The 23499-nt window shown below is 55.8% G+C and overlaps 1 protein-coding gene and 1 long non-coding RNA gene across 2 annotated transcripts; both read left to right on the top strand.

The window, feature by feature from the left end:
• Positions 1 to 1563: 1563 nt before the first annotated feature.
• Positions 1564 to 23241, top strand: REXO1 (RNA exonuclease 1 homolog). Its single transcript, XM_090289202.1, has 16 exons — positions 1564 to 2089; positions 11548 to 13304; positions 14431 to 14535; positions 15367 to 15577; positions 17419 to 17573; positions 17949 to 18080; positions 18198 to 18318; positions 18986 to 19099; positions 19234 to 19371; positions 19520 to 19633; positions 20287 to 20360; positions 20585 to 20695; positions 21273 to 21388; positions 21559 to 21697; positions 22071 to 22191; positions 22286 to 23241. The coding sequence occupies exons 1-16, from the start codon at positions 1933 to 1935 to the stop codon at positions 22372 to 22374; spliced, it is 3654 nt and encodes a 1217-aa protein (XP_090145328.1). The 5' UTR covers positions 1564 to 1932; the 3' UTR covers positions 22375 to 23241.
• On the top strand, positions 4899 to 6141 carry LOC149999598 (uncharacterized). Its single transcript, XR_016513492.1, has 2 exons — positions 4899 to 5698; positions 5937 to 6141. It is a non-coding gene; the product is annotated as an uncharacterized LOC149999598 (long non-coding RNA).
• Positions 23242 to 23499: the final 258 nt, after the last annotated feature.

Raw genomic sequence — 23499 nt, 5'->3', positions numbered from 1 at the left:
TGTGTGCAGATGACACACCTTGATCCATTGTTAGCCTGGACCTCATCTTTAACCTGAGACCCAATGTTTCCAGCCCATCACCTGGCTGCTCTTCTGCATCACCCCTTCAGTCACTGACAGCTGTCTTTCCAGGTGTGCAGGCCAGAATCCTTGGAGTTACCCTTGACCTTGACCCTGTCTCACCATATCTAGTCCATCTGGCAATCTCCTTGAAGCTGTACCTTCAAAACCCGGCTGCAGGCCCCATTATCGTCCACTTAGAGCAGCTTAGTCCCCTCTGCCGTGGTCCCCAGCTCCCACCCTCACCCCCACAGTTGTCCTCCCATGTCATCCACCAGAGGGTGCATGTTAGCATGTGAGCTTCTGAGTCAGGTCCTACCCTTGCTCTACCCAAGACAGTTCTCCCTCAGCAGCCAACATAAGGGACCTGTGAGCACCTGAGTCAGGCTCTGTCCCTCTGCCCACAGCCCTCCAGGGTTCTCACCTACCCCTGGATAAAAGCCCAAGTTCTTGAGGCCCATAAGGCCCTGCACCATCTGTCCACCTCCTGCCCCTTTTCCTTCCTGCCCTCACCTCCCTCTTTTCCCCTTGCTCACTATGCTTCAGCCACACAGGCCTCTACAATGTTCCTCCAACATGCCAGAAACAGACCTGCCTCAGGGCCTTTGCATGTGCTATGCCTTCCGCTTGGAATGCTCTTCCCTTAAATGTTTGCTTGGCTCCTCTATCTTTTTCAGAACTGCTCAAATCCCACTTTCCCCATAGGACTGTGTGGATAACTCCTTTTTCCAGTCCTACCTTTCTCTACTCCTCCCACCCCAGAACTTTCTGCCTTGTATCATGCTAGCTCATTTACTTATTTCCTAAATTCCCTATTGTCTGTCTGTCTCCCCATCTAGAATGGGGGTCTTTGTTCGCTGATGTTTCTAGCACATGTATTTAGCATGGAGTAAATACTTGATAAACATTTGTGGAATGAATGGCCAAGGTCAGTGAGCATGAATGGAGCACTTAACTAGTGCGAGTTCAGGGATGACCTCATTTCACCTCACTAGTTCTAAACATGGGCAAGAAATTTACATCATTTTAAAAATGAGTACTGAAACAAAATGGCATTCAACTTAATATACCTACACACGTGTTCATAGCCCCACAATTCACAATAGACAAAGATGGAAACAACCCAAATATCTGTTGTCCGATGAACAGATAAAATATGGTTCAGCATAGCATCTAGGCCAGCTGGCATAGAGCAGGCGCTCAGTATTTGCTGGACAAATGAGTAAATGAGAACAGGACTCCTGTAGATTTTGGGATTAGACTACTGACACGAGTCCAGCTGGGAGAAATTAAACACCGAGAGCCAATTGTGTATCAGGGCAGAGGTAAGTTTTAGAACTTGAATCAGGCATTGGGGTTGCTAGGTTCAGGTACAGTCCTCATCATGTCCAGCGGAGGGCGCTCTAGAGGAACATGTTAATGAACGCAAATTAAACGCAAATGAGCCATAGCGGGGCCCTGAAGGGCTTTTTTTATTTTCGTCAGGCGTGTTGTGGACAGCCCAGGCACCGCAGGGGCCCTGGGCTCAAGATGGCGCTGCAGCCGCCGCTGAATGTTGGGCGGCGGCACCGGGGAGGCTCCCGAAGGCTTCAGGGAGGACAGTGTACACTCCACCCCATCTCTCGCGGCTGCCTGTCCCGGCCCATGAACTTGCGACCGGCCTCGATCCCGCGAGATCAGACGTTTCTAGTCGGGCGCGCTGTGGACAGCCGCTCCCCGGGGCCTTGTGGAGGCGTCCCGGGGACCTCTTGGGGCCTCGGAGTAAGATGGCGGCGTCAGGGTCTGTGAGGCGCGGGCGGCGGCGACCGTGGTGCCAGTGAGGGACCGGGGGCCTGGGTGGCTCCGGGCCGGGGCCTCGCCGTGGGACGGACCATGCTACGCTCCACAGGCTTCTTCCGGGCCATCGATTGCCCCTATTGGTCTGGGGCGCCCGGGGGTCCTTGCCGGCGGCCCTACTGCCACTTCCGGCACCGCGGGGCCCGGGGCCCGGGCGCGCCCGGCGGCGGCGGAGCGGCGTCCCCTGCAGCAGGTAATGCCCGCTCGCCCGCCCCGGGCTAGGCTCCCCGGCCCAGGCCTGGACTCCACCGCCGGCGCTTCCCGACCCTCGTTCTCGGCCCAGCCCCTCCGCACACTCTCGCGGGCATCATCCCTTTAGCCGGGACCGGGACTACGGGACTACCCGGGACTACGGGACTACCCACCTCGGGGCCCGGTTCAAGTCTTGGGACCTCTGTTTCAACTAGAGTAAAATGTTAAAAAAGGAGGACTTCCTCTCCGAGGGATGTCGCGAAGGTGGAGTGAGATAACGGAGGCAGAGCACGGGGCTCGGGAAGCGAGCGCGGCTGACACTGGCCGGCAGGCCCGGGACTCCTTCCCTAGTTCGCATCTGAGCTCCTGGAAAGGGTGGACTATTCCCGCCGTTTCCCCGGACCTCAAATGCTGTGGCAGCCCTTGTTTATTTCCGCTCTTACCTCCTTAGCTGCACCTTTCCTAGCAGCACCTACTGTGTTTCAAGCCGAGTGCCAGACTCACTTGACAGAGACGGGAAGGGAATAGGCTTCCAAAGAATGCCTTGCCTTGGGCTTAAGCAGAGAACTTTAATAGTCTTGTCACTGTACGGCAGAGTTTGGTGACATCTGCGAGGGATCTGGCAGGACTTCTTGTAGGTTTGAGATTTGAACTGAGACGTTAATAACTTCTGGTCAGAGGTTGTTTCTTTTCTTGCGGAGGTCACTTTGCTTTTTTAAGCCTCCCCTCTATGTCCGTACCTGGAAGTTTTATATTCAGGCGTGGCCCTAGGCCTCCAGGGAGCCACGGCCACCAGGCTCCTGGGATTGAAGCTGAAGGCCTCCCAGAGGAGGAGCCTTACTAATGCACAGGATGGGTGGTTCTATTGTTCTTGATTTTTCTGTAGATGGGATTATAGTAAAGGTGCTGTGGGTTGTCAAAGCAGACCTCTTTTTTATAAATGTCACCAGTGCAGAGTTCACTTCTAGTACTAGCTGTATCATTGGTAAAATGAACTGGAGTTTCAGATTGTGGTTCAGGCAACCCCACACAGGCCCCTCCATTCAAATCAGTTTTTTTCAGGACTCAGAGTAATATTCATTTAAAAAACATTGGAGAGTACCAAAAAGCCAAAAGAAAAATGTTTTGTATGAGTCCACTATCTGCCAGCTTGTTATCCTTCCTCCCAGTCTTAAAAACAAAAGGCTTTGTGTGTTTTCACCAAAGTTGTGATCCTGCCACACTGATTAAGTTGGATGCTGTTTTCTGAGGCCCTATAGTCCCCAGTGAAGCAAGAGGCCATCCCTGGTCTGTGGTTTCCCCACTGGGCGACCCCTCCAGACAGCCTGGAAGCTGAAAAAACCTGCCTCTCGCCCAGATCCAGGATTGAGTATTTTAGGATTCTTTGCTTAGCATCAGTGAGTAGAGCAGTGAGTCTCTGGATCCAGGCCTTGACAGGTGGCCTACAGCCTAGGCTTAGGCTGGCTGGAAGTGGGTGGTGAGTGTGGGTGGGATGCATGGAGGAGCTAGGGAAGGGGGCTGCACTAAGAGGGACATGGATGTGTCATGCAGGTTTTACATGTTACCTGTGCAGCAATTTCTCACCTGAACCCAGGGGACGATGAGCAATGTCTGAGCGCATCTCTGGTTGTCACCACTGGTAGTGCTTCTGGCATTGAGTGGGTAGGGGCCAGGGATGCTGCCCAACACCCCACAGTGCCCAGGATTGCCCCTTCCCCTACACACACAGATTTACCAGGCTCCAATGTCAGTGGTACCAATGCGATCAGTGTCCCAGCACTGGCCGGTTTTGTATTTGGGAATGGGATGGGCAAGTTTCCCGAGGCCTATGGGGATGACAGACCCTGAAAAGTACTGCCTCCCTTAGCTCCTCAGGCCCAGAGGCTAGAGACACAGCAGCCCAAAAACCTGGGTTGGGGCCGTGGTGGGGTGGCTCAGTTGGTTGGACCATCGTCCCAATATGCCAAGGTGGGTTTGAACTCCCGTCAGGGTGCACATACAAGAATCAATCAATGAATGCATAAATAAGTGGAACAACAAATCAATGTTTCTCCTTTCCTCTGTCTCAAAAACAAATAACCATAGATGGGGTTCTTTTTTTTCCCCAGGGGCTCCAATAGAAGAGGTGGGGTGCCCTGGTGATGGAGTGAAGCCCCAAGTTAAGGCATTTTGCCTTAACTTTCTATTGTGCAAAGAGATGGCCCAGGAAGGGAAGGGGCAGCCTGGCCTCCCACTGGTCAGTGTTATTTGCCTCAGTTATCTCTTCTGCAAACTAGATCTCAACAAACATCAGTGCTGCCTCCTCTCTTCAGTCTGATGCTGCTGAGCTGCAGAAACCCTTCTTCCTGCTTTTCCATCTTCCTCCATCCCCATCTCCCACCCCCAGAATCCCCTTTACAAAATAATTTCCAACACATGGTTTTTAAGCTGAGCAGTGGGAGCCCAGCAGTGGGTGCCCAGGAGTTGGGTTTGTTATTCTTTAAGCTGCATGTGTGCAACAGGTGGTGTCTGGCTGGTGTGACCTGATTCACCACAGGAGTGGAACACAGAAGGAAATAAAAAGTGCAGAAGGAGGGGCTGGTCTGGGCCAGTCCGGACCGACTTAGACGGAGATTCACAGAGATGTCTCCTAGCCACTGTCCTCTTCCTTCATGATGGCCAGGTCCCCGTGAGTCCCTGCAGTGGTCAGCCTGTGCTGTTTGAGGGAGCAGGGATGTGTGCTGGCAGTTTTGGGGTGATCGGTTCTGTGGCTTCCTCTGAGCACTGGGTTTTCTGGGGGCGGCTATGTGGAATCGCTGTTGGCAGATGTTGGCAGAGATAAGTGGGTGGCAGGCAGGATTGAAGGCCGAGAAGCATTCATGGAGGAACTGCTCTCTTGCTTGGTGCTTTAGTTTGCTGGAGGAGAACAGGACGGGTGCTCTTGAGGGTGCAACTTGGCCATTTCACAAGCTATGGCCTTGGCCTGAACCTGCACATGCAGGTACACCCAGGCCTTTGTGTCATCTGTGAAATCAGGAGCTGGCCCTGGGGCCCTCCAAAAGGGCTCTTCCAGGTCTGTGTGAATTCAGTACATATCTGTGGACCAGGCAGGAGGGCTCTAGAAGCAAAGGCGGTGTGTCCAGCATCACAGATAGGAGCTGGGGTCTAGAGAGCGCGGTTGTCACATGGGGTTGTAGGGAAGTCAGGTGAGTGTCCCCATGCATGTGGTTACTGATCTGGGCTTTGAAGGTTGAGTAGGAGTTTTATCTGGTGTTGGAAGCAGGTTGGGTGGATTCTGAGCAGGGCACTGAAAGGCCAGGGATGTTCTCATGCTCTGTGGTTCGGAGAGGCTGTCCCCAAGCATCATTGCCACCCTCAGCAGTCCTGGCAGGATTCCCCTTTGTCACACTGACTTGTAACTTGTCCTTTTCTAGCACAGGCCCTGGGAGTGCCCCTGCAGTACATACAGCTAGTCCGCGCCAAAGACGGGAGATTGGTGGACTCAGAGCCATTTAACTTTGCTCTGTGGCTGCTGGGAGCTGTCTGTCCTGAAGGGACTATCTCTTCTGATCACCACCGAGTGTCCTCGGGACTGGAAGTGCTCCAGGCATTGAGGGGCCTATGACTCTTGGTCAGTATTTCATTCACTACTCACCTTTCACTCACTCATCCCACAGACCTTTGAGACCTTTGCAGACATTTGTACTAACCAGCTCTGGTGCAAAGAGGAGCCAGGGGGTCAGCATGTTGAACTGCTGGATGGAGAAGTCAGGGCCTGGAAGGTGTCGGGAAGGGCATGTCCAGAGGGCACTGGAGAATATCCATTCCAGGCACATCCTAGTGATGCTTGTTCCCTATATGTCCTACAGGCCAGATTCATCCCCATCTACTTGACAGTCACATATCACATTCACTTGTATGGAGAGACCGGAGACCCCTTCTCTGGGATTGTGGCCCAGAGGGCCCTCACAGAGCAGGGGTGTGGGCACTGTTTCAGAAGCCAGCCCTCCGTCACCCCCTCCCCAGCACCTGCCTGCAGAGTCAAATAATAAAAGCCAGTGTGCTCATGTGTAATCCCTGTGTGTGGACTCTTTTCTTAGGGAATGAAGCTGGCTCCTCCCTCGCCTTGGCCCCACATCCTGGGACTGCCTGTAGGAATGCAGCCCTTACTCTTCCCTGGCTGGGGTGCGCCTTCACCTGATTTCACTTGGAACATCCAAAGGTGCTTCAAGCTGCTAGGTCTCTGTGCTGGGTGCGGGGCACTCCTGGGGACCTGTGTCGTGGAAAAGGTGACCCCAGAGTCACCCACTGGAAATAAAACCCACGTGTTTGTAGAGTCAGAGATATACTGGGACCAGAAATAGTGGGAGCGCTCTATTTTGAAGCTTTCTCTATTGGGCCCACTGAGATGAATTATGCTGTCATGGACTGTGAGGACGGACAGGTGCAAAGGAGAAAAGGCTGCCTTTCACCCCACCCCAGGGTGCCTGTCTTTACCCTTGCAGCCCACTCCTCTGGTTCTTTCCCTCAGTGTTTATAGTGTCTGTATATTTCTGCACATTTTGAAGCATAGCCTGTTGTGGTTACAATTCAGGCTGCTCAGACTCAGGCAGTGGGCATTTCAAGGGTACCTTCCCCAGGATCTGGATTTGGGAGCAGAGTGGTCTGACAGCCAGTGTAATTACTGATGCCAGGGTGACTCTGGGGGCACAGAGAGAATGGGCTTGGTGGTAGCCCCAGGTCTGGCTGGGGCCCATTTCCTTTCTTTGGAACTGGCTATGTGGTGCCACCTGCACTGAGGCCTGGCCTTGCACTGTTTGCAAGGAGGGGCACAAGAGGAGGCTCTTGGGGTCTGAGCCTCAAACGAGTATCACAGGTCCTCCAGCGTCGTCACCAGCCCCAGAGGCAGGTGTGGACCCTGCTGGGTGGGGAGGAGAACCCCAGACCTGCTCCTTCAGGTGCAGCCAGCCTCAGCAAGGACATGTCTCAAATATCCATCATGTACACCTGGGAGCAATTCTTGTGGTCTTGATGTTCCCTCCCCAAGTGTTTGGGCTGCCTTGGCCAGTGTGGGACTCCCCTCTTGTACAGAATAAGTGAGTGGCCAGGTGCCTTCACCCCTAGGCTTCAGGCTTCTGGCCTGTCTGGTGGGGCGCCCCAATGTCCAGCAGTAGGGGTGGGGGAGGCCCTTAGGAGCAGAGAGACTGGGCCTAGGGAGAAGTGGTGGCCAGAGCTGGGGGGCTACTCTGCCTTCCATTGAAGGTAGCCTTCAGGGGTGCTGTCTGCCAGATCCCACTTCCCAGAAAAGCCCCAAGTATGGAGCTCTCGGAAGTTGAGCCCTCAGCCTCCCTGCGCATTGTTCCACCACTGTAGCCTTAGGGAATGTCCTTGATCTCCTGGCTCCACCTCAAGGCCTCTGCCTCCCAGGGTGAGTCTGGCCCTTGACTAGTCCTTGTGCCCCCCTTATCTCCTGTGCAGCAGGGAGTATGTCTTCTCCTGGTGTCCCCAGTGATCAGCAGGCTATGACTGCCACCTGGGTTGGAGGAGTCCCTGCTGAGGCTTATCAGGTACAAAGCTGGGGGATCCCTATGCAGTCCCACGCTTATCTTCATTCCTTGGGCAGACCAGGAAGAAAAGGGGTGGGAGGTGGTCGGGCATTTAGAAGGTAGAGACTGGGGTCATGTCTTCCCCAAGTGGGTTCTTTACACTCGATGTCTCGTCATTGATTCCACATGCAGCGGTTAGGGAAGGGTGCCTGTGGTTTCTGGAACAGAGGGTGTGGTGGAGTAGAAGGTACAGGGAGGAGCAGAGATCTGGACAGGGCCAGAATGGGGAAGGGTGCTTTATTAAAAAATTTTATTTTAGAGAGAGTGGAAGGGAGGGAGAAGAGAGGGCAAGAGACACATCAATTGGTTGCATCTCAGTATGCGCCCCAACTGGGGACCCAACCCACAACCTGGGCATGTGCCCCGACCCTGAATTGAACCAGTGACCCTTCGGTTTGCAGGATGACACCCAACCAACTGGGCCACATCAGCCAAGGCTGGGGAAGGGTTTTTTGGCAGAGGAAAGATCTGGAGAGGTTAGAAGTGGCTTCCAGGACTGGGGAATGCCTATACTTGTCTTGTTTGTGGGTCAGCCTGTTGGGGGTTGATGATGTTCTTCCCCCAGCTCATTCCTTGGCCTGTACAGGTTTCCCATCCAATGTCCCATGGCCCCAGAAGCTGGGGGAAGAGGCCTGGTCTCTGCTGTGCTAGACCTGTCCCAGAAACTGATGATCAGAGTCTGAGGGGGGATGAGATCACTGGGGGAGCTTCTCTCCTGCAGCCAGGCCAGGTCCTGGTGGGTGTGTGGTGCTGAGTGCACAGTCAAGCAGGAATGACCAGGGGAAGGCAAGCTAGGGGCTTGGAAGAGGCCTCTCCATCTTTCCCCCTCCCTGACCTGGTGAGGGGCCTTCCCAAGGGATGTGCCTCAAATGACTGCCAGGCAGGCCTTTCACCTCATGGGTGTCCCTGGAGCTGGGCAGCAGCAGGCCCCTCTTTCACTCTGGAGTAGGGGGCAGGAACCAGGCCTGGGAGTGTGACTTCTTAGAGTGTAACTCCCTTGGCTGGGTCTCTGAGGGTCTCTTCCAGCCATCCCAAGACAGCTTCCTTTTCCAAAAAACAGCCCAATTAATCTTGTTTACTAGAGGTGTGCTTACCAGTGTGAACCCTCAAAGGAGCACTGTTCTCTTCCATCCACATTAATCCCCAATAATTGAAGGACTCCTTCCAAGATACCTGGGGCCCTTCCTGATCTCAAGGGTCACCTGTCAAATTGCCTTCTGACTGTCCCCAAAGCGCCAGACAGCTTGTGAAACATTTTCTTGGGAGCTGGTCTAGTTCTGACAGGTCCCCTAAAGGACCTGGCCCTCTGAGGCAGGTGGGGCAGGGGGCTAGATGTATGTCCTGTATTCATGTTCCTCAGATAACCCTGGTGTGGCTCAGGGGGGTACCTGTGTCAGGGGCTGAACTCTGGCCCTCAGAGCTACAGCAAAACTGGCAGCTGTGTGCTGGAAGCTCCCAGACCTATCTAGAGCCTCTTGGTCCACCAGAGCAGAGAGGCCAGGTGCCCTCAAGAACTTTGCAGGGCTTCTACTCTCCTCCTCCCTTCCAGGGCACAGTGCCTCCTCCACCTGGCTTCCAAAGCACAGGCTTCTAGGGGAAAACCCTTTTGGTTCAAATCCAAAGTGCCTGAAAATCCCCGTGCTCTGCACTCTGACTTCCTGAACTTGGAGAAGGGCTGACACCCCCATGCTGATTTGCCTTTGGCTCTTTGTGGGCTTTGCATGGGTCCTCACCCCCCATCCATTGGTCCTACCAACCTATCGTGGGGGAGGGCCTTCCCACCAGTGGGCCTGTGCTCCCATTCCCCACAAGGAGGGCAGGATGGGACAGGAGTCATCTTAACTGAAGAAGGGAGTGAGGTGGGTTGGGCTGGACTGGAGACCTTGCCGCACCTCTCCACCAGAGACCAGCACAACCCCACAGATTCGTCTGTGTAAATGACCCCAGCTTGTGGCTGGTGGCCTTGGCCTGGGTACCTCCACTCTGCTTACAGCCAGGACTTGGGGGAGGGAAGGGGCATTGGCTCCTCTCTGTTCATGTAGGTGGGTGCTGGGCTGGGGTAGGTCTGCCATTGGTGTCTGGGACTCATCTTGGGTCAGGGCCTGGGCTGGGAGGGTGGCCTTGACCCCACTGCTGGGGTCTTTAGCTTTCCCTCAGAGTGGTCCCTTCACCTTGTCCCTCACTGGGGGCACAGGGGCTGTAAGTCTTGACCCAGGGTCCTCACGCCCCAGCATCCTCAGCTGTGACGTGGCGGGGCATGAGTGGCTGCTCCCAGTGTGAACACCCCAAAAGGAGAGCTCCTGGGATTTGTTTTGCTGCTGGCGCCCAGCCTTGTGTCATTTTCCCTCCTATCTCCTGCCCTCAGCCCTGGCATGTCCTTTGTGTTCTGAAGCATAGATATATGCATCTTTCTTCCTTTCCAAATATGATTTCAAAAATAGGATCCAATTTAAAAGCCAGATTGCACATCTACAGTGAACCTCTGCCTCCGTCATCTCCTCCCTGAAGGCAACCCAGGCCCAGCTGCTGTCCCCTGCAGAGCTTGTCACCTATGGACAGCCAGCCAAGTGGGCTTCTCCCTAAATGAAGTTGCATGAGTTTCCTGGGGCTGCTATGGCAAGTCACCATACCCTGGGGACCTTCCAACAGCACAGATTGATTCTCTGATAGTCCTGGGGGCCAGATTTCCACATCGACCTCACAGACTAAGTCCAGGTTTGGACAGGGCTGGCTCCTAGAGGCTCTGAGAGAATCAGCTGTCACTCTCCAACCACAGGGCATCAACTCTGTTGGCCTTTTCTTTAGAGATGTTGCAGAATTACATCCAGTAGAATTTCTAGTGATGAACACTTTAAACTGGAATATTTATGAATAATATTTATTCAGCTATACTTAAGAGAGTAGAATAAATGTAAGGTTTCTACTCGGGGGGGTGTCTAGAACGTAATACCTGCGATAAGTGAGGGAATACTGTATTAACATTTGAATATATACATTACTCCTTTCTTGAAGTGTCGTGCATTATTTGTTCATATTTCATTGAAGATGTCTGCACCTTTGTCCGTGAGTTCTTGAGGTTCGTGCCAACACTGGTGGCACTGGGGCTGTGCTGACCTCTAGCATGTGCTTTTTCCTTTTTTACACCCAGGCATCACCCCATAGATTGCCTTCTGCCTCTTGTTTTCTGTTAAGAGTGTGTGGGTGTCCTTTGTCCACAGTGCTGCTTCAGTGGTTTCCATTTTCTTGTACAGGCACAGGACTTTCCTGAAGGTGGATGTGTGGAACAGAGCTCTGCGCCCCTCAGACCCTGCCAAGTGGGCTGTATCTGCTCCCCTTTCACCCTCAGACCTGAGCTGGGGAGATCTGAACACACTCCCATTCCACCCTGTTGAGCACCTCTGTGCCCTTCAACCTGCCTGGGTGTCAGGCCTCCTGTGGCATCCTCCCAACTCTCCAATGCAGGAGGTAGTATGGAGTGGCTTTGGTGTAGGCATGCCCAGCGGGAATCCCACCACCATCCCATCCTGGCTTCTGGATCTTATGGTCTTATCTGTCAGGTTTCTAACCCTTCCAGTTATCCCAGGGACCACACCTCTCTTGACCTTGTGGCTGCCTCTGGGGCTGAAGTCCTATAACCCCTCACCCCACCTATCAGCCTCTGCAGATCCCTGCATGGAGGGGCTCTTTGGAATCCTTGCTGTGCCCACCAAGCCTTGGTGGGGGTCTGCTGGAGGCCTGGCTCCTTCTAGGTTCTGGAAGGTTCTAGGTTCTAGATTCTCTGGGTCAAGGCAATAGTTGCTGGTTGCTGGCTCGTGTGGCTGCTACTTCACAGGCCTGCCTGCTCACTGCTGTTTCCTCCCTCTCACCATTCCAGGGCTTGGTTATGATCCGTACAACCCTGAGCTGCCCAAGCTCCCTGCACAGAGGGAGAATGGTGTCCTGGGCAGAGGGGACGAGCCCCACTCAGACATCCTGGAACTGGAGCTGGTCAACCAGGCCATTGAGGCCGTGCGCTCCGAGGTGGAGATAGAGCAGCGGCGGTACCAGGAGCTCCTGGAGACAGCCCGTGAACATGTCTCTGCCGAGGTTCCTGCTCTGGCTCCCCACGGCCCTACCACCAGCCTGGATGAGGATTCCTTTCCATTGTCCTTTGATTACAACCCTGGTGGCCGAGGCCTGCTAAGCCCCAATGCCAGCTACCAGCCCACCCCACTGGCTACTCCTGCTGAACTGGGCAGCAAGTACTTGCTAGCCTCTCTGGACCCAGCTCAGGGCCATGGCGGAGGGGGCAGCAGTACCTTGGAGTACATCCCCAAGGCCATGAGCCAACCTCGGCGGTACAGCCGCCCAGTCTCCAGCAGCAAGTATGTGGTAGACGATTCCAAACCATCCACTGACCTGGAGTATGACCCACTGTCCAACTTCTCTGCTCGGCTGCTCAGCAGGGCCAGCTCCAAGGATGACCGGGCCCCCAAGCGGCCCCGGGGCTCCCGTGGCAGCAGTGAGCCCTACACACCTGCACTAAAGAAGCCCTGTGACCCCTTCGGTGGCTGTGATGCCAGGTTTTCTGACTCAGATGATGATGCCTCCACAGTTCTGGGGGACAAGCCCGCCACTGCCAGTCCCCCGAGGGCCCAGGCAGGAGCAGAGAGCAAGGGCCCCAGTAAGTTGGGCTCCAAGGAGGGCCAGGAACCTGAGGAGGGTTGCCTTCGGGAGACCAAGGAAATGGCTGTGCAGTACGATGTGGGGGACCTCAGGCAGCCTCCCAAAGGCCTTGGTGGGGCATGCCTGGTGAAGCCTGGTTCCCCTCCAGCCAAGGCCTCTCAAGAGTGCAGCGGCCCCAAGAAAGGAAGACCCAAGAAGAAGAAAAGTGAGGTGCTGCCAGTCCCTGGCCCAAAGGATAGTATCCGGAAAGCAGACAGGGATAAGAACGGAGAGCAGAGGAGGCCAGCTGTGAAGCCATGTGCAAACAAGAAGAGCTCACAGGCCAACAGTGTCCAGCACAGGGCAGAGCGACCCCAAGGGACCAAGAAAAAGCCAACTCTGGCAACCTCAGTGGCCAGTTCAGGGAAAGGCCAGAATGACCAACTGCTGCCACAGCCAAGCCCCAGCCCCACTTGTGGGGATGCCCCCCAGCTGCCGGACAAGATGGGTGGGAAGACCCCACCTGGGAAGCTGGTGGAGCGGAAGGCCCACTCGCTGGACGAGGGCACCTCCCAGATCGCCCCTAAAATGCAGAGGCGGACCCTGAGCCATGCAGATCTCTTTGGGGATGAGAGTGAGGATGAGGACCCAGGGCCCATGACACCTGGACTACGTCCCCCTGCCCTCCCCTGCCTCAGCTCCAGCTCAGACTCTGACTCAGACTCTAGCCTGGGCCTCTTGGCCACGCGGGGGCCGCACAAGCGCCTCAAGGCCTCCCCACACCCCTTGCCTTGCCCTTCGGCTGCTGCCACCTCTCCCTCCTCCTCCTCCTCTTCCTCCTCCTCCCCGGGGGCAGGCACAGATGTGGACTACTCTGCCCTGGAGAAGGAGGTCGACTTTGACTCTGACCCCATGGAGGAGTGCTTGCGCATTTTCAACGAATCCACCTGTGTCAAGACGGAGGACAGGGGCCGGTTGGCTCGGCAGGTGAGAGTCTGGGTTGGGATCAGGAAGGCTGCTGGGTGCTCTGTCCCCAGGGTCTCCCTATGATTGGAATGTCAGTGCCAAGATGGTGACAGCCTCTTAACTCGTCCAAAATTCAGGAATCCATGGTGGCTGCTTGCTGCCCCCCTGCACCCAGTCCGGAAAGAGAACACTGGCTTATGGCCCACTGGCGGGGTTCTGGCCTACCTGATGGGGCTCCTGTGGCAGCTTCTAAGAGTGTCAGGCAATGGGATATTGGGTACCCTAAACCCCCAACTCCTTCTTCAGAGTTTCTCTTCCCCTCCCCCAGCCCCTCTCCTCCTTCCATTCCCTCTCCAGTCCCTCTCCATTCCCTCCCCTTTCTTCCATTACCTTTTCTCTCCTCCCCTCTATCTCTTGTCTCCCTCTTCTCTGACCCCTATTCTCCCATCTCTCCTCTTTTCCCTTCCCTCTCCCCTCCCCCTCTGCCTCCCCTACCTGGTTCAGCCCCTTTTCCGTCCTGCCTCAGGCTTTTCTCCCAAACCTTTGCCAGCCCCAATCTGTCTGGGTCTCCTTGTCCCATGTCCCCATATTAGCCACCAGAGGGAGCTTGCTTTAAACAGCAGGATATGTCAGTCCTTGCACAGAAACCCCAGAAATCTCAGAAACCTGTATCTTCTGTGTGCAGTCTCAGTGTCTGACCCTGGACTCCTTGTTAGCACCGTCCCATTCACAGCCCTTGGAGGCGTTGCCATCTGATTTCATCCCCTTGGTTCCCACGTTTCTGAGCCTTTCCCTGGGGAAGGTGGGCAGGCAGGTAGGCAGGTGGGCAGATGAGGGAGGGGAGCAGGAGGCAGTTGGCCCCTGAAGGGCTGGGCACATCTGCAGAGTTCATCCCCAGCGAGGCACGGAAAATGGGCTCAGGACTGAGTCAGCACGTTGGTCCATGGCTAGGAGGCACTGAGTCTGTTTCCTTACCTGTAAAGTAGGGCTGGGAGTGCCTCCTGGGTGGAGGTGAGGACCCGCAGGTCATATGTAGCTGCCCTTTCCACCCTGTTCCCACCCATCCTTAATTCCCAGGCTGACTGTGTAGGTTTGGGTAGTGAGACCAGGGGAAGGAGCCTTACTGAGGGTTTAACGTGTGTTCCAGCCTCCTAAAGAAGAGAAGGTAGAGAACAAGGAACAATTGGGTCTGACCACTCTATTCCCTGGGCAAAAGAGGAGGATCTCTCATCTCTCCAAGCAAGGCAAGGAGGTAAGGGTCTGCTTTGGGGTCCTGGATGGAAGCTGGCAGGAGAGAAAGGATCTCCTGTCTACAAACAAGGTGGATGGGTTCCTGTGTTAGACTTGGTCCAACATTCCCTATGTCCTGGCAGAAAAGTGCCTGGGGCCCACATCCAGCCTGAGTTGTGCTCCATGCTGGGGGAAGCAGGTCCCAGAGCAGGGAGAGTGTGATGCAGGGGATCCCTCCCACAGGGTCACACTGCCCGGTCTCTGCCTTGCTCTGAGCTGCGCTGTGTAATCTTGGGCAAGTGGCCAGACCTCCCTGAGCCTTGGCTTCCTCCCCTGTGGCGCAGGGACAGGCATGGCTGTCAGATCACTGTGGAGTGGTCAGTGATCTGGCACAAGGAGGGCTGGGCAGAGGATGGGCCCTGCATTCTGTACTTGGAGCTCCCTCCTGTTGGTTCAGTCCTGAGGGAGGCCTGGGATTCTAGAAGCCAGTCAAGAAAAGATTAGATCAAGTGGGATTGGATCAACATGTCAGTCTAATCAGGGGCAGGGATTTTTGCCCGCCCCTTGCCTATATCAGGACTGAAGGCACAGCCTGGGCTCTTAGATGCCAGAAGCCAGGAGAGCAGAGCCACACTGGTACCTGGGACAAGTGGGACAACGTGAGCTTGAGGGCCATAGTGCTGAGCTGGTTTCCACCAGGATATCTGGAAGCTCTGAAGGTGGAGCTGAGTGCATCCTGCCCAGCCCCAACCCTGGAGCCCCTGCCTCCCTACCAGTGGCCCTACTTGCCTCCGGTGGCCTGCTCTGTGTGCCTCCCCCATACAGCTGGGTCCTGGAATTTCTCATCATTCAGCCAGAACCCATGAGGAGAGGCCCGCTGCCTGCTACCCGGCTTCCCACCGCCCAGGAAGTGTGCTACCGGCGGGCTCAGCAGGCACAGAGGGAGTCAGCCAGCTGGATCCAGGCTGCCCAGCGACCACCTGCAAAGCCGTCCTCCATTCACATTGCAGTTCCTGGTGAGAAGAGGAGAATCGCCCACGTCCCCAACCCCTGCCTGGCTGCAGGTGAGTCCCAGGGTGGTCTTGGGAGGTGAGGCACCCAGCGTACCTGCAGTGGTCGCCTTGAGGAGGCCCCTGCCTGGCTTCAGTGTGTTTGTCTGTAAAATTGGAGGGATTCTCCCTAACTGTTAGCAGGAGGCTAGGGCAAGCCTGGCATGGTGCCTGTGGCTCTGGGCCTCTCCTGGCCTTGGTGTTGGCAGTGGGGGCTGGCTGTGGAGACTTGAGGGGTGTCTTGTCTGCTAAACCCAAGCCTCTTTCAGCACTGGCCTCCCGCCCCCCTCTAAGGGCCTGACCTAGAGGTCACCTTATGGCTCTCCCTCTCTGTCCCTGCCTGGTCTTTGTGTCCCTGCCTCCCCCAGGTTCCTGGGGTATTGGAGGCTGGTGGCCTGGCGGGGATTGGTCTGAGTGTGGGCACTGGGCTCCAGATGGTGGTGCTGGGGGCGGGGAGGAGGTGGTGCTGGCCTGGGGATATAACCCAGGGTCCCAGGCCCTAATTAAACTGAGCCAGCTAATCTGGGAGAGGGCTGAGGGGTGTATTTGCTCCTCATGTGGCTCTGAGGGTCACTTTTCCCCACTGGGCCTTTTCTGAAAGTGGAGCTGCACACTCAGTGGGAGTGTCTCTACGTGGTGGTACCGGGAGCTGAGGAAATGTGCCAGGCCAGATTGCTAGAGTCAGCTGGGAACCTTTTCAGATGCAGGCTCGGCCTCCCCAGCCCAAGGGTCTGCCCCACTCTGGGATGCCCTTCCTGCTGGTTTAAAAACCCCCTTGAGTAGCCAGCTGAGTGGGTGGTCAGGTTCCATGTGGTAGTTTTGCAGGTACAGGCGTCCACAGCCCTCCCCTGGTTTTCCCTGGTATGTCCAGACTCTGAGCGCACTCCCCACAGCACCTGAGTTAGAACTTCAAGAGTGACAGGCATGGTTGTGGGGTTTTAGCAGTGGTTTAGCCCAGAGAAGGGAGATTGCACCTGAGATGTGTAAAGTTTCATAAACCTGCACCTTTTGCACTTAGCCATCCAGTCACCACTGAGGCAGCCAGTATTCCTGGCTCTCCTGGGGTTTCGGGAGACCCGCCCAGTGCTATGCACTTGCATTGCAGGAAATTCTGCGTCTGCATGAGTCTCAAATCTGAAAAGTGCATGCTCCTCCCTTCCTTCCCATGGGACCTACAAGGTCAACCAACCCTGGCATAGGACTCCCAGGAACCAGGGGCCTGTGCCCACCCTTCCATGCATCGGTCTCCTCACCTGCTCCTGTCCCTTCATCAGGGCCGAGCCCAGGCTCAGAGCTGGTCAGAGGTCCCCTGTGCACATACACTTGGAGATGCACCTTCCCTGGCCCACTCGGAGCCCTTGCAGATAACTCTAACCCTAACCCTCCTCCGTGGGGACAGGAAACTGTCTGGTTTGTGACCTCACCAAAGAGAGAGGAGACCACAGAGGCAGTGTGGGCAGGCCAGCTGGGTCACAATGACCAGGCTGGGACGTCCCAGACCCTCTGGTCCTCAGTCCAGGAACCAGAGCCTTTCCTCTCTCAGACGTCAATGCTTTGGAGTCAGGGGCCAGAACATGTGGCAGAGGCTCCCCGTGCCCCCAGCCATTTGCCGGACCACACTGCTGGATTTCGCAGCTCCATTTTTGTGTCCCCTTTCTCGGTGGACTTGTCCAAAAGCAGATAGAGCCTAATGTCCTTCCATAGCCTGTTTTTCCACCACTTGTCCTTCCCCCTGTGCTCCGAGATACACGTCCTACTGATGCTGAATGACCGCAGCTGCCTAGTGCTCTGCAGCTCAGTGATGGGTGCACTGTCTTCCTGTGCTCACATTGCCTGTCCCTTGCCAATTTCCACAGGTGCCAAGAGGACCCTCGGAGCCAGCAGCAGCCAGCCTCCCAATGGCCTTGAGGTGGGCAGCCAGCCCTTGAAGACGCGCACGCTGTCAGGCATGGCTTCCAAGACCACCAGCACCATCACCCCCAAGCGTGTGGCACACAGCCCATCTTTACAGGTAATTGCCCCTTCCTGTGGGAGTCAAGGCACCCTGCTCACGATGCACCCTGCTCACGATGCACCCAGCATCACAGGCTTGCTTTTCCATCTTCCTGTTCCCTTGTTTTCTCTTTAATTCATTGCCTTTCACTATTTAGAGTAGTTTTGGTTCACAGAAACATTGAGCAGAGAGAGCACAGAGTAACATGAGCCTTCCCCCTCTTGTCAATACTGGTGTGGTCATCTCTTGGCATCAGCCAGCCTATGGTGACCCCTGTGGTCACTAAGACCCAGTTTCCAGCAGGTTTCACCCTGTGTAGAGAGGATTCCAAGAAGTGCGTCAGAGGACCAGGCAGGGGCCTGCCACCTTCCACTGTTTCTATATCCCCTCCAGAGTTTAAAGAAGCCCATTATCCCAAAGGAGTTTGGGGGCAAAGTCCCCACCGTCATCCGCCAACGATATCTCAACCTGTTTATTGAGGAGTGTCTCAAGTTCTGCTCCTCTAACCAGGAAGCCATAGAGAAGGTGGGTGACACTGGGAAGTGGTGGCCAGCTGGCTGGGGGTTGCAGGGCCACGTCCTGGGCAGAAGAGCTGGGACCATCTGTCGGGATGTCCAGGGATGAATGGCATGTCATCCTTAGGCACTGAATGAGGAGAAGGTGGCCTATGACCGCAGCCCCAGCAAGAACATCTACCTGAACGTAGCTGTAAACACCCTCAAGAAGCTGCGGGGCCTGGTCCCCAGCACTGTACCTGGTCTCAGTAAGTCGGGCAGGGTGGGGGCAGCCTGGGTGTTGCATCTAGAAGATATGGGTCCACACTTCCCACAGAGCGGCTGGGACCCTCTTGGCAGCCTTTCTGCTGCTCTGAGTGGTAAGATTCTCAGACAAAAGGCCCCTGGCTGTAGGGCTCTGTCTAAGCTGGCATTGGCCCCATGTCCTCAGAACAGCCTCTTCCTGCTTTTAACCACTCTCCTTCTCTGAGACCCGGGTCTCTCCAGCAAGGGGCCGCCAGCCTGCTAATGGGGCTGCCTCTTCAAAGCTCGCCCTGCCTGCTCTGTGCATTAACCTAGGAAGACGTTTATGGTGCCTCTTGAGGGCGCATTAAGCCATCAGCAGGCGCTTCCCTGTCCTGTTCTCAGCTGGGCCCCCTCCATCCACTTCTCCTGCTCCAGTAGGCCATTATATCTCATGTTAAATTCTTTCCCTACAAGGGTGAAAATCCCCGCCCAGGGGGAGATGAAGGGAAAACGGGCTACCTGAGTTAATGTGGGGGTGGGGCAATTTGCCCAGGGTCACATGAGGTCGGGCCTCCCCTGACTCAGGCTGGTGATGAGGCTGTCCTGGAAACGAGGCGCCAAGGAAGTGGGGAGCACTTGGGAGGGGTGAGGGATTCTGAGCCTAGTTTACCCTTCCCCTCTTCCTTCCAGAAACCAGTGGCCGGAGAGTTGTGTCCCATGAGGTGGTGCTGGGGGGCAAGTTGGCCGCCAAGACCAGCTTCTCGCTCAGCCGCCCAAGCAGCCCCCGTGTGGAGGATCTGAAAGGTGAGTCTGGCTCCTCCAGAGCCTGGGGCATAGTGCCCTTCCCCCACCCCTATCTCTCCCTTCCACCCTCTGCCTACCCCTTGGCCATCCCTAGCCTCACTGTGGGGCTGATCTTCTGTCCTGGTCATCTGCAGGGGCTGCTCTGTATGACCGCCTCAAAGACTACCTGCTCACCGAGGATCAGCTCAAGGAGAATGGCTACCCCTTCCCACACCCCAAAAGGCCAGGGGGTGCTGTCATCTTCACCTCTGAGGAGAAGCTGCCCAGAGATTGTGAGTTGTCTCTTGCCACTGTGCTCCTATTAGGTTGCACAGGGAAGGCCATCTGGGTAGAGGGAAGAGCAAGTGCAGAGAGGTTCAGGCCATAGAGGCTGGCCTGACTCCTCGCCTTTCTTGCTGTCTCCCTGTGTGCGCCCCACAGCCTCCTGCAGGGTCTGCTGCCGTTGTGGCTCCGAGTACCTCGTGTCCCCCTCAGGCCGGTGTGTGCGTGAGGAAGAGTGTTACTACCACTGGGGGCGGCTCCGCAGGAACCGCGGTGAGGCCCTGGCCTGGCCCCTGCTCCAGGCCCTCCCCAGCCCCTTTTTAATTTTCTGTTTCTTTGTTGTGCTTTATGACAAAAGTAAAGACCTTCTGTTACAGCATTTAGACATAGATAAAGGAAGGCCTCCTCACAACCTTGTCACCCCCACTGGCCCTTCTTAAGTTCATAAGCACTTGTTAAAAATACGTGGGAGTTTGGGAACAATGGGTTTGTCCTGACCTGCAGCTGCTGGTTTCACTTAATGGCCAATGTGGCCAGGTTCTCACCTACAGGAATGCATTGGTTTCCTGAAGTGCCCGTGGCTATCTGCTGACCCACCTCTTGGGGGCACACACAGGGTTCCCTGGGATGCCGTGTCCCCTTCAGGCCCCAAGGGAACCCGTACCTGCACATGTCCTCACTGACAGTCTGGGGAAGGGCCTGTGCAGGGTCAGGGGGCTGCACCTATCCCAAAACCACTCTTCCCTGTAGGGCCTGGTGTCCCCCAGAAATAGGGCTGGAATCCCTGGCCTCACAGGGACCACCCTTCAACCCAGAGCTGGGGTCCTCACTCCTGGGAAGTCCCTGCCGGCCTAGACAAAGTGGGTGTCAGCAACTACCTGCAGGAGACATGAGAACACTGCCACTGACCCCTGTCTTCCTTGCAGCGGCTGGTGGCTGGGAGACTCAGTACATGTGCTGCTCAGCCACCATTGGGTCCACTGGCTGCCAGGTCGCCAAGGTAGGTCTCCTGGGCCCTGCTTGATACTACCTCATGTGAGAATCTCCTACTCTGTCCTGATTGGAGCAGACTACCCTCAGCTGCCCTCTTCCTGTCCTTTGGTTCATCTGTTTCCAAAAGGGGAGTTCAGTCTGGTCCTGTGAACTCAGCCTTGTTGGCTTTTCCTGAGGTCCCCTCCCCATCCTCTGAGCCTCCCACCCTCACTTTCCCCTCCCCACCATCAGCAACATGTGCAGGATGGCCGCAAGGAAAACCTTGAAGGGTTCATGAAGACCTTTGATAAAGAGCTTCCAGAAGATGCTCACCCCGGAATCTATGCCCTTGACTGTGAAATGGTGAGTCATCTGGCTGACACTTGCTGAGGACTCATGGCCCTTGTAGGCTGCAAGGGCCATGCTGCTCTGTGGAGTTGTCCCAGCTCCTCTGCCTGAAGCTTTGGGCCAATGTGGGTTTTAGGATAAAAAGAGTGGATGAAGACTGTAAAAAAACAGTTGGGTCCGCCTCCCTGTGGATCACGCTATGTCTATAGCTCCTAGGCTCATTCACAGCCTTGCCAGCATCTGCTCAGAAAGGGCTCTAGTTACCAAGTAGATGCTCTCACCTGATCCCCAGCACACACCACATGCTCTGGACACAGCCGTATTTATTCAGGGTCCCCTCTGCACTCAGATGCTGTGCAGACTTCCTGCGTATAATACAGGCTTTGGGAAAGGGCACCTGGTTCATGCCTACTCTGACCTCTAGACAGACCCCGGATGTTCTCTGGCCTGGGGTCAGCACCTGCTGCAGAGCTCAGGAATCAGGGGCAGCCTTGTCATGAGCACTGGGCTGGGGGCGTCTGGTCATTGGTGCCTCGGAAGGAAGGCAGGCTGGCTGTGGGATGTGTCTGAGTTGCATCCTCTTGGCCTGCAGTCCTATACCACATATGGCCTGGAGCTGACACGTGTCACAGTGGTGGACACTGACATGCAGGTAGTTTATGACACCTTTGTCAAGCCGGACAACGAAATTGTTGACTACAACACAAGGTATATCCTGACCCTGAAGGACCTGGGATCCCAGGGTGGGAACTCCACCCCCCATCCCCACCCCCCACGTCCCACCAGTGTCCAGTCTCCCTGACCACAACCCAGCTCATGTGCTGGGGACCCCTGGTGCCCTTCCAGCCACTTTAAAGCCCCTGCCTTGCCTGCCCTAGGTTTTCGGGAGTGACTGAGGCTGACCTTGCTGACACAAACATCTCACTTCGGGATGTACAGGCTGTCCTTCTGAGCATGTTCAATGCCAATACCATCCTCATTGGACACAGCCTAGAGAGCGACCTGCTGGCCTTGAAGGTATCTTGGCTTCCCAGGCTCTATCCTCAGAGGGCGGGTGGGGCTGTGGGTCAGTGACCAGGCACACTGCTCTGGAATCCTTCCAAGCCCTGGGTGCCTTTTATTTCTTTTAAAGATTTTATTTATTTATTTTTAGAGAGGGGAAGGGAGGGAGAAAGAGAGGAAGAGATACATCAATGTGTGGTTGCCTCTTGTGTGCCCCCAAATGGGGACCTGGCCTGCAATCCAGGTATGTGCCCTGACTGGGAATTGAACCAGCAATCCTTTGGTTCGCAGGCCAGTGCTCAATCCCTTAAGCTACATCAGCCAGGGCCCTGGGTGCCTTTGAGGTCCTGCCCTTGACCCTACCTTGACTGGCTGGCTGTTCCCACAGGTCATCCACAGCACCGTGGTGGACACATCTGTGCTCTTCCCACATCGCCTAGGCCTCCCTTACAAGCGCTCCCTTCGGAATCTCATGGCTGACTACCTCAGACAGATCATCCAGGATAATGGTGAATGATGTGGCGGTTGGCACAGGATCGGGGCTTGGCGGAGGCAGGGTGGGGCGCAGGGCTGACTCACTCTGACCCTCCACCTGCTCCACAGTGGATGGGCACAGCTCCAGTGAGGATGCCAGTGCCTGCATGCACCTGGTGATCTGGAAGATTCGAGAAGACGCCAAGACCAAGCGGTGACCGCCGCCTGCCCACCTGCCCTCCCCCTTCCTGCCTCCTGCTGCCCTGGCCTGTCCTCTAGCCCCAGGCTTCTTTCAAAACAGTGCAATAAATCTTGAGAGCTAATCCTGTCCACATCACCAAGACATGGAAACGGAGAGCACAGGAGGAGCCACGTGGCACCCAAGACCCAGCTCAAGTCCTACCTGGAGCCCCAGCCCCTGTGTGGCCCCTTACTCCCTCCCTGCCTCCGCCCCAGACTGCTGTCATTTGGAAACTGCTGCTGCTGACAGCAGAGGCTGGGACCATGCGCCTGGCATACCAGCCAGGCTCTGCTTTTGTCCCCAGCAGTGACCTTTGTAGGCTGACCACCTGCTCCCCCCTCCTCACCTGCCAGTGTCCAGTGGGCTAGGTGGGCTTGTCACAGGTTTGTTTGGACAGGGGTTATCTTTTTTATTTTGTATTGTTACTTTAATTTAAACCTGATGACTTGCATAGTTGTCTTCCCCCACCCGGAGAAGCAAGACCCTGGTGCTTGCCTTCCCTCCTGGGAGGAATGGGGGTTGCGCGGGGTGGGAGCAGTCAGCTGGTGCCTCCACAGCCACCAGGACCCAGGAGTCCAGCCTGGCCTGGGTCCAGTTGGGAGGGAACTGGTCTTCCCCAGCTGCACCCCCTAACTCCTTGACCTCTGGGAACCGAGCCAGCCCCTCCCCCAGCCCCCAGGGCCTGGCCTTCCAGATGTTCCGGGGGCTCTGGCATCTGTACACTTCCCATTGGAGCCCTGCTCTCACCTGGGAGTTGTCTGTCAAGGCCCACAGTCCCTCCCAATGCCCCAACCCCCTCTCCCTCACCCCCAGGCAGGGACAATAAATGTTTGTATGGATTTTAGATGTTATGGGGTCCAGTGGTGTTCCTGGTACCAGATGTGGCTCCACATACTCTGTGGAGGTCATTGTTCCCGTGGCTAGGACTTGCCCCAATGGGGGAGCAGGAAAGCCAGCTCTGGTCCCCAGGCTGGCCCTGGACCCTGCTCCCTGCAGTGTTCCCCTGCAGACCAAGAGCCCTGGGCAGTGTGAATGGTTGGGGCCTGACATTCTTTCAATCCCTTGAAGCCATCAGCCAAGTTCTGTGAGAGGATGAATGTCT

The sequence above is a fragment of the Furipterus horrens genome, unplaced genomic scaffold (assembly GCF_987537825.1).
Source record: "Furipterus horrens unplaced genomic scaffold, mFurHor1.1.pri manual_scaffold_10, whole genome shotgun sequence".
Classification (NCBI taxonomy): Eukaryota; Metazoa; Chordata; class Mammalia; order Chiroptera; family Furipteridae; genus Furipterus; species Furipterus horrens.
This window is presented reverse-complemented; position numbering and strand designations above follow the sequence as displayed.

Excerpts from the sequence above, each read along its gene's own strand:
- REXO1 (XM_090289202.1), top strand. The coding sequence starts at position 1,933 with ATGCTACGCTCCACAGGCTTCTTCCGGGCCATCGATTGCCCCTATTGG. Across the intron at positions 19,634-20,286 it reads GCGGCTCCGCAGGAACCGCG|CGGCTGGTGGCTGGGAGACT; the intron begins GTGAGGCCCTGG and ends TCTTCCTTGCAG. Across the intron at positions 22,192-22,285 it reads ACAGATCATCCAGGATAATG|TGGATGGGCACAGCTCCAGT; the intron begins GTGAATGATGTG and ends CCTGCTCCACAG.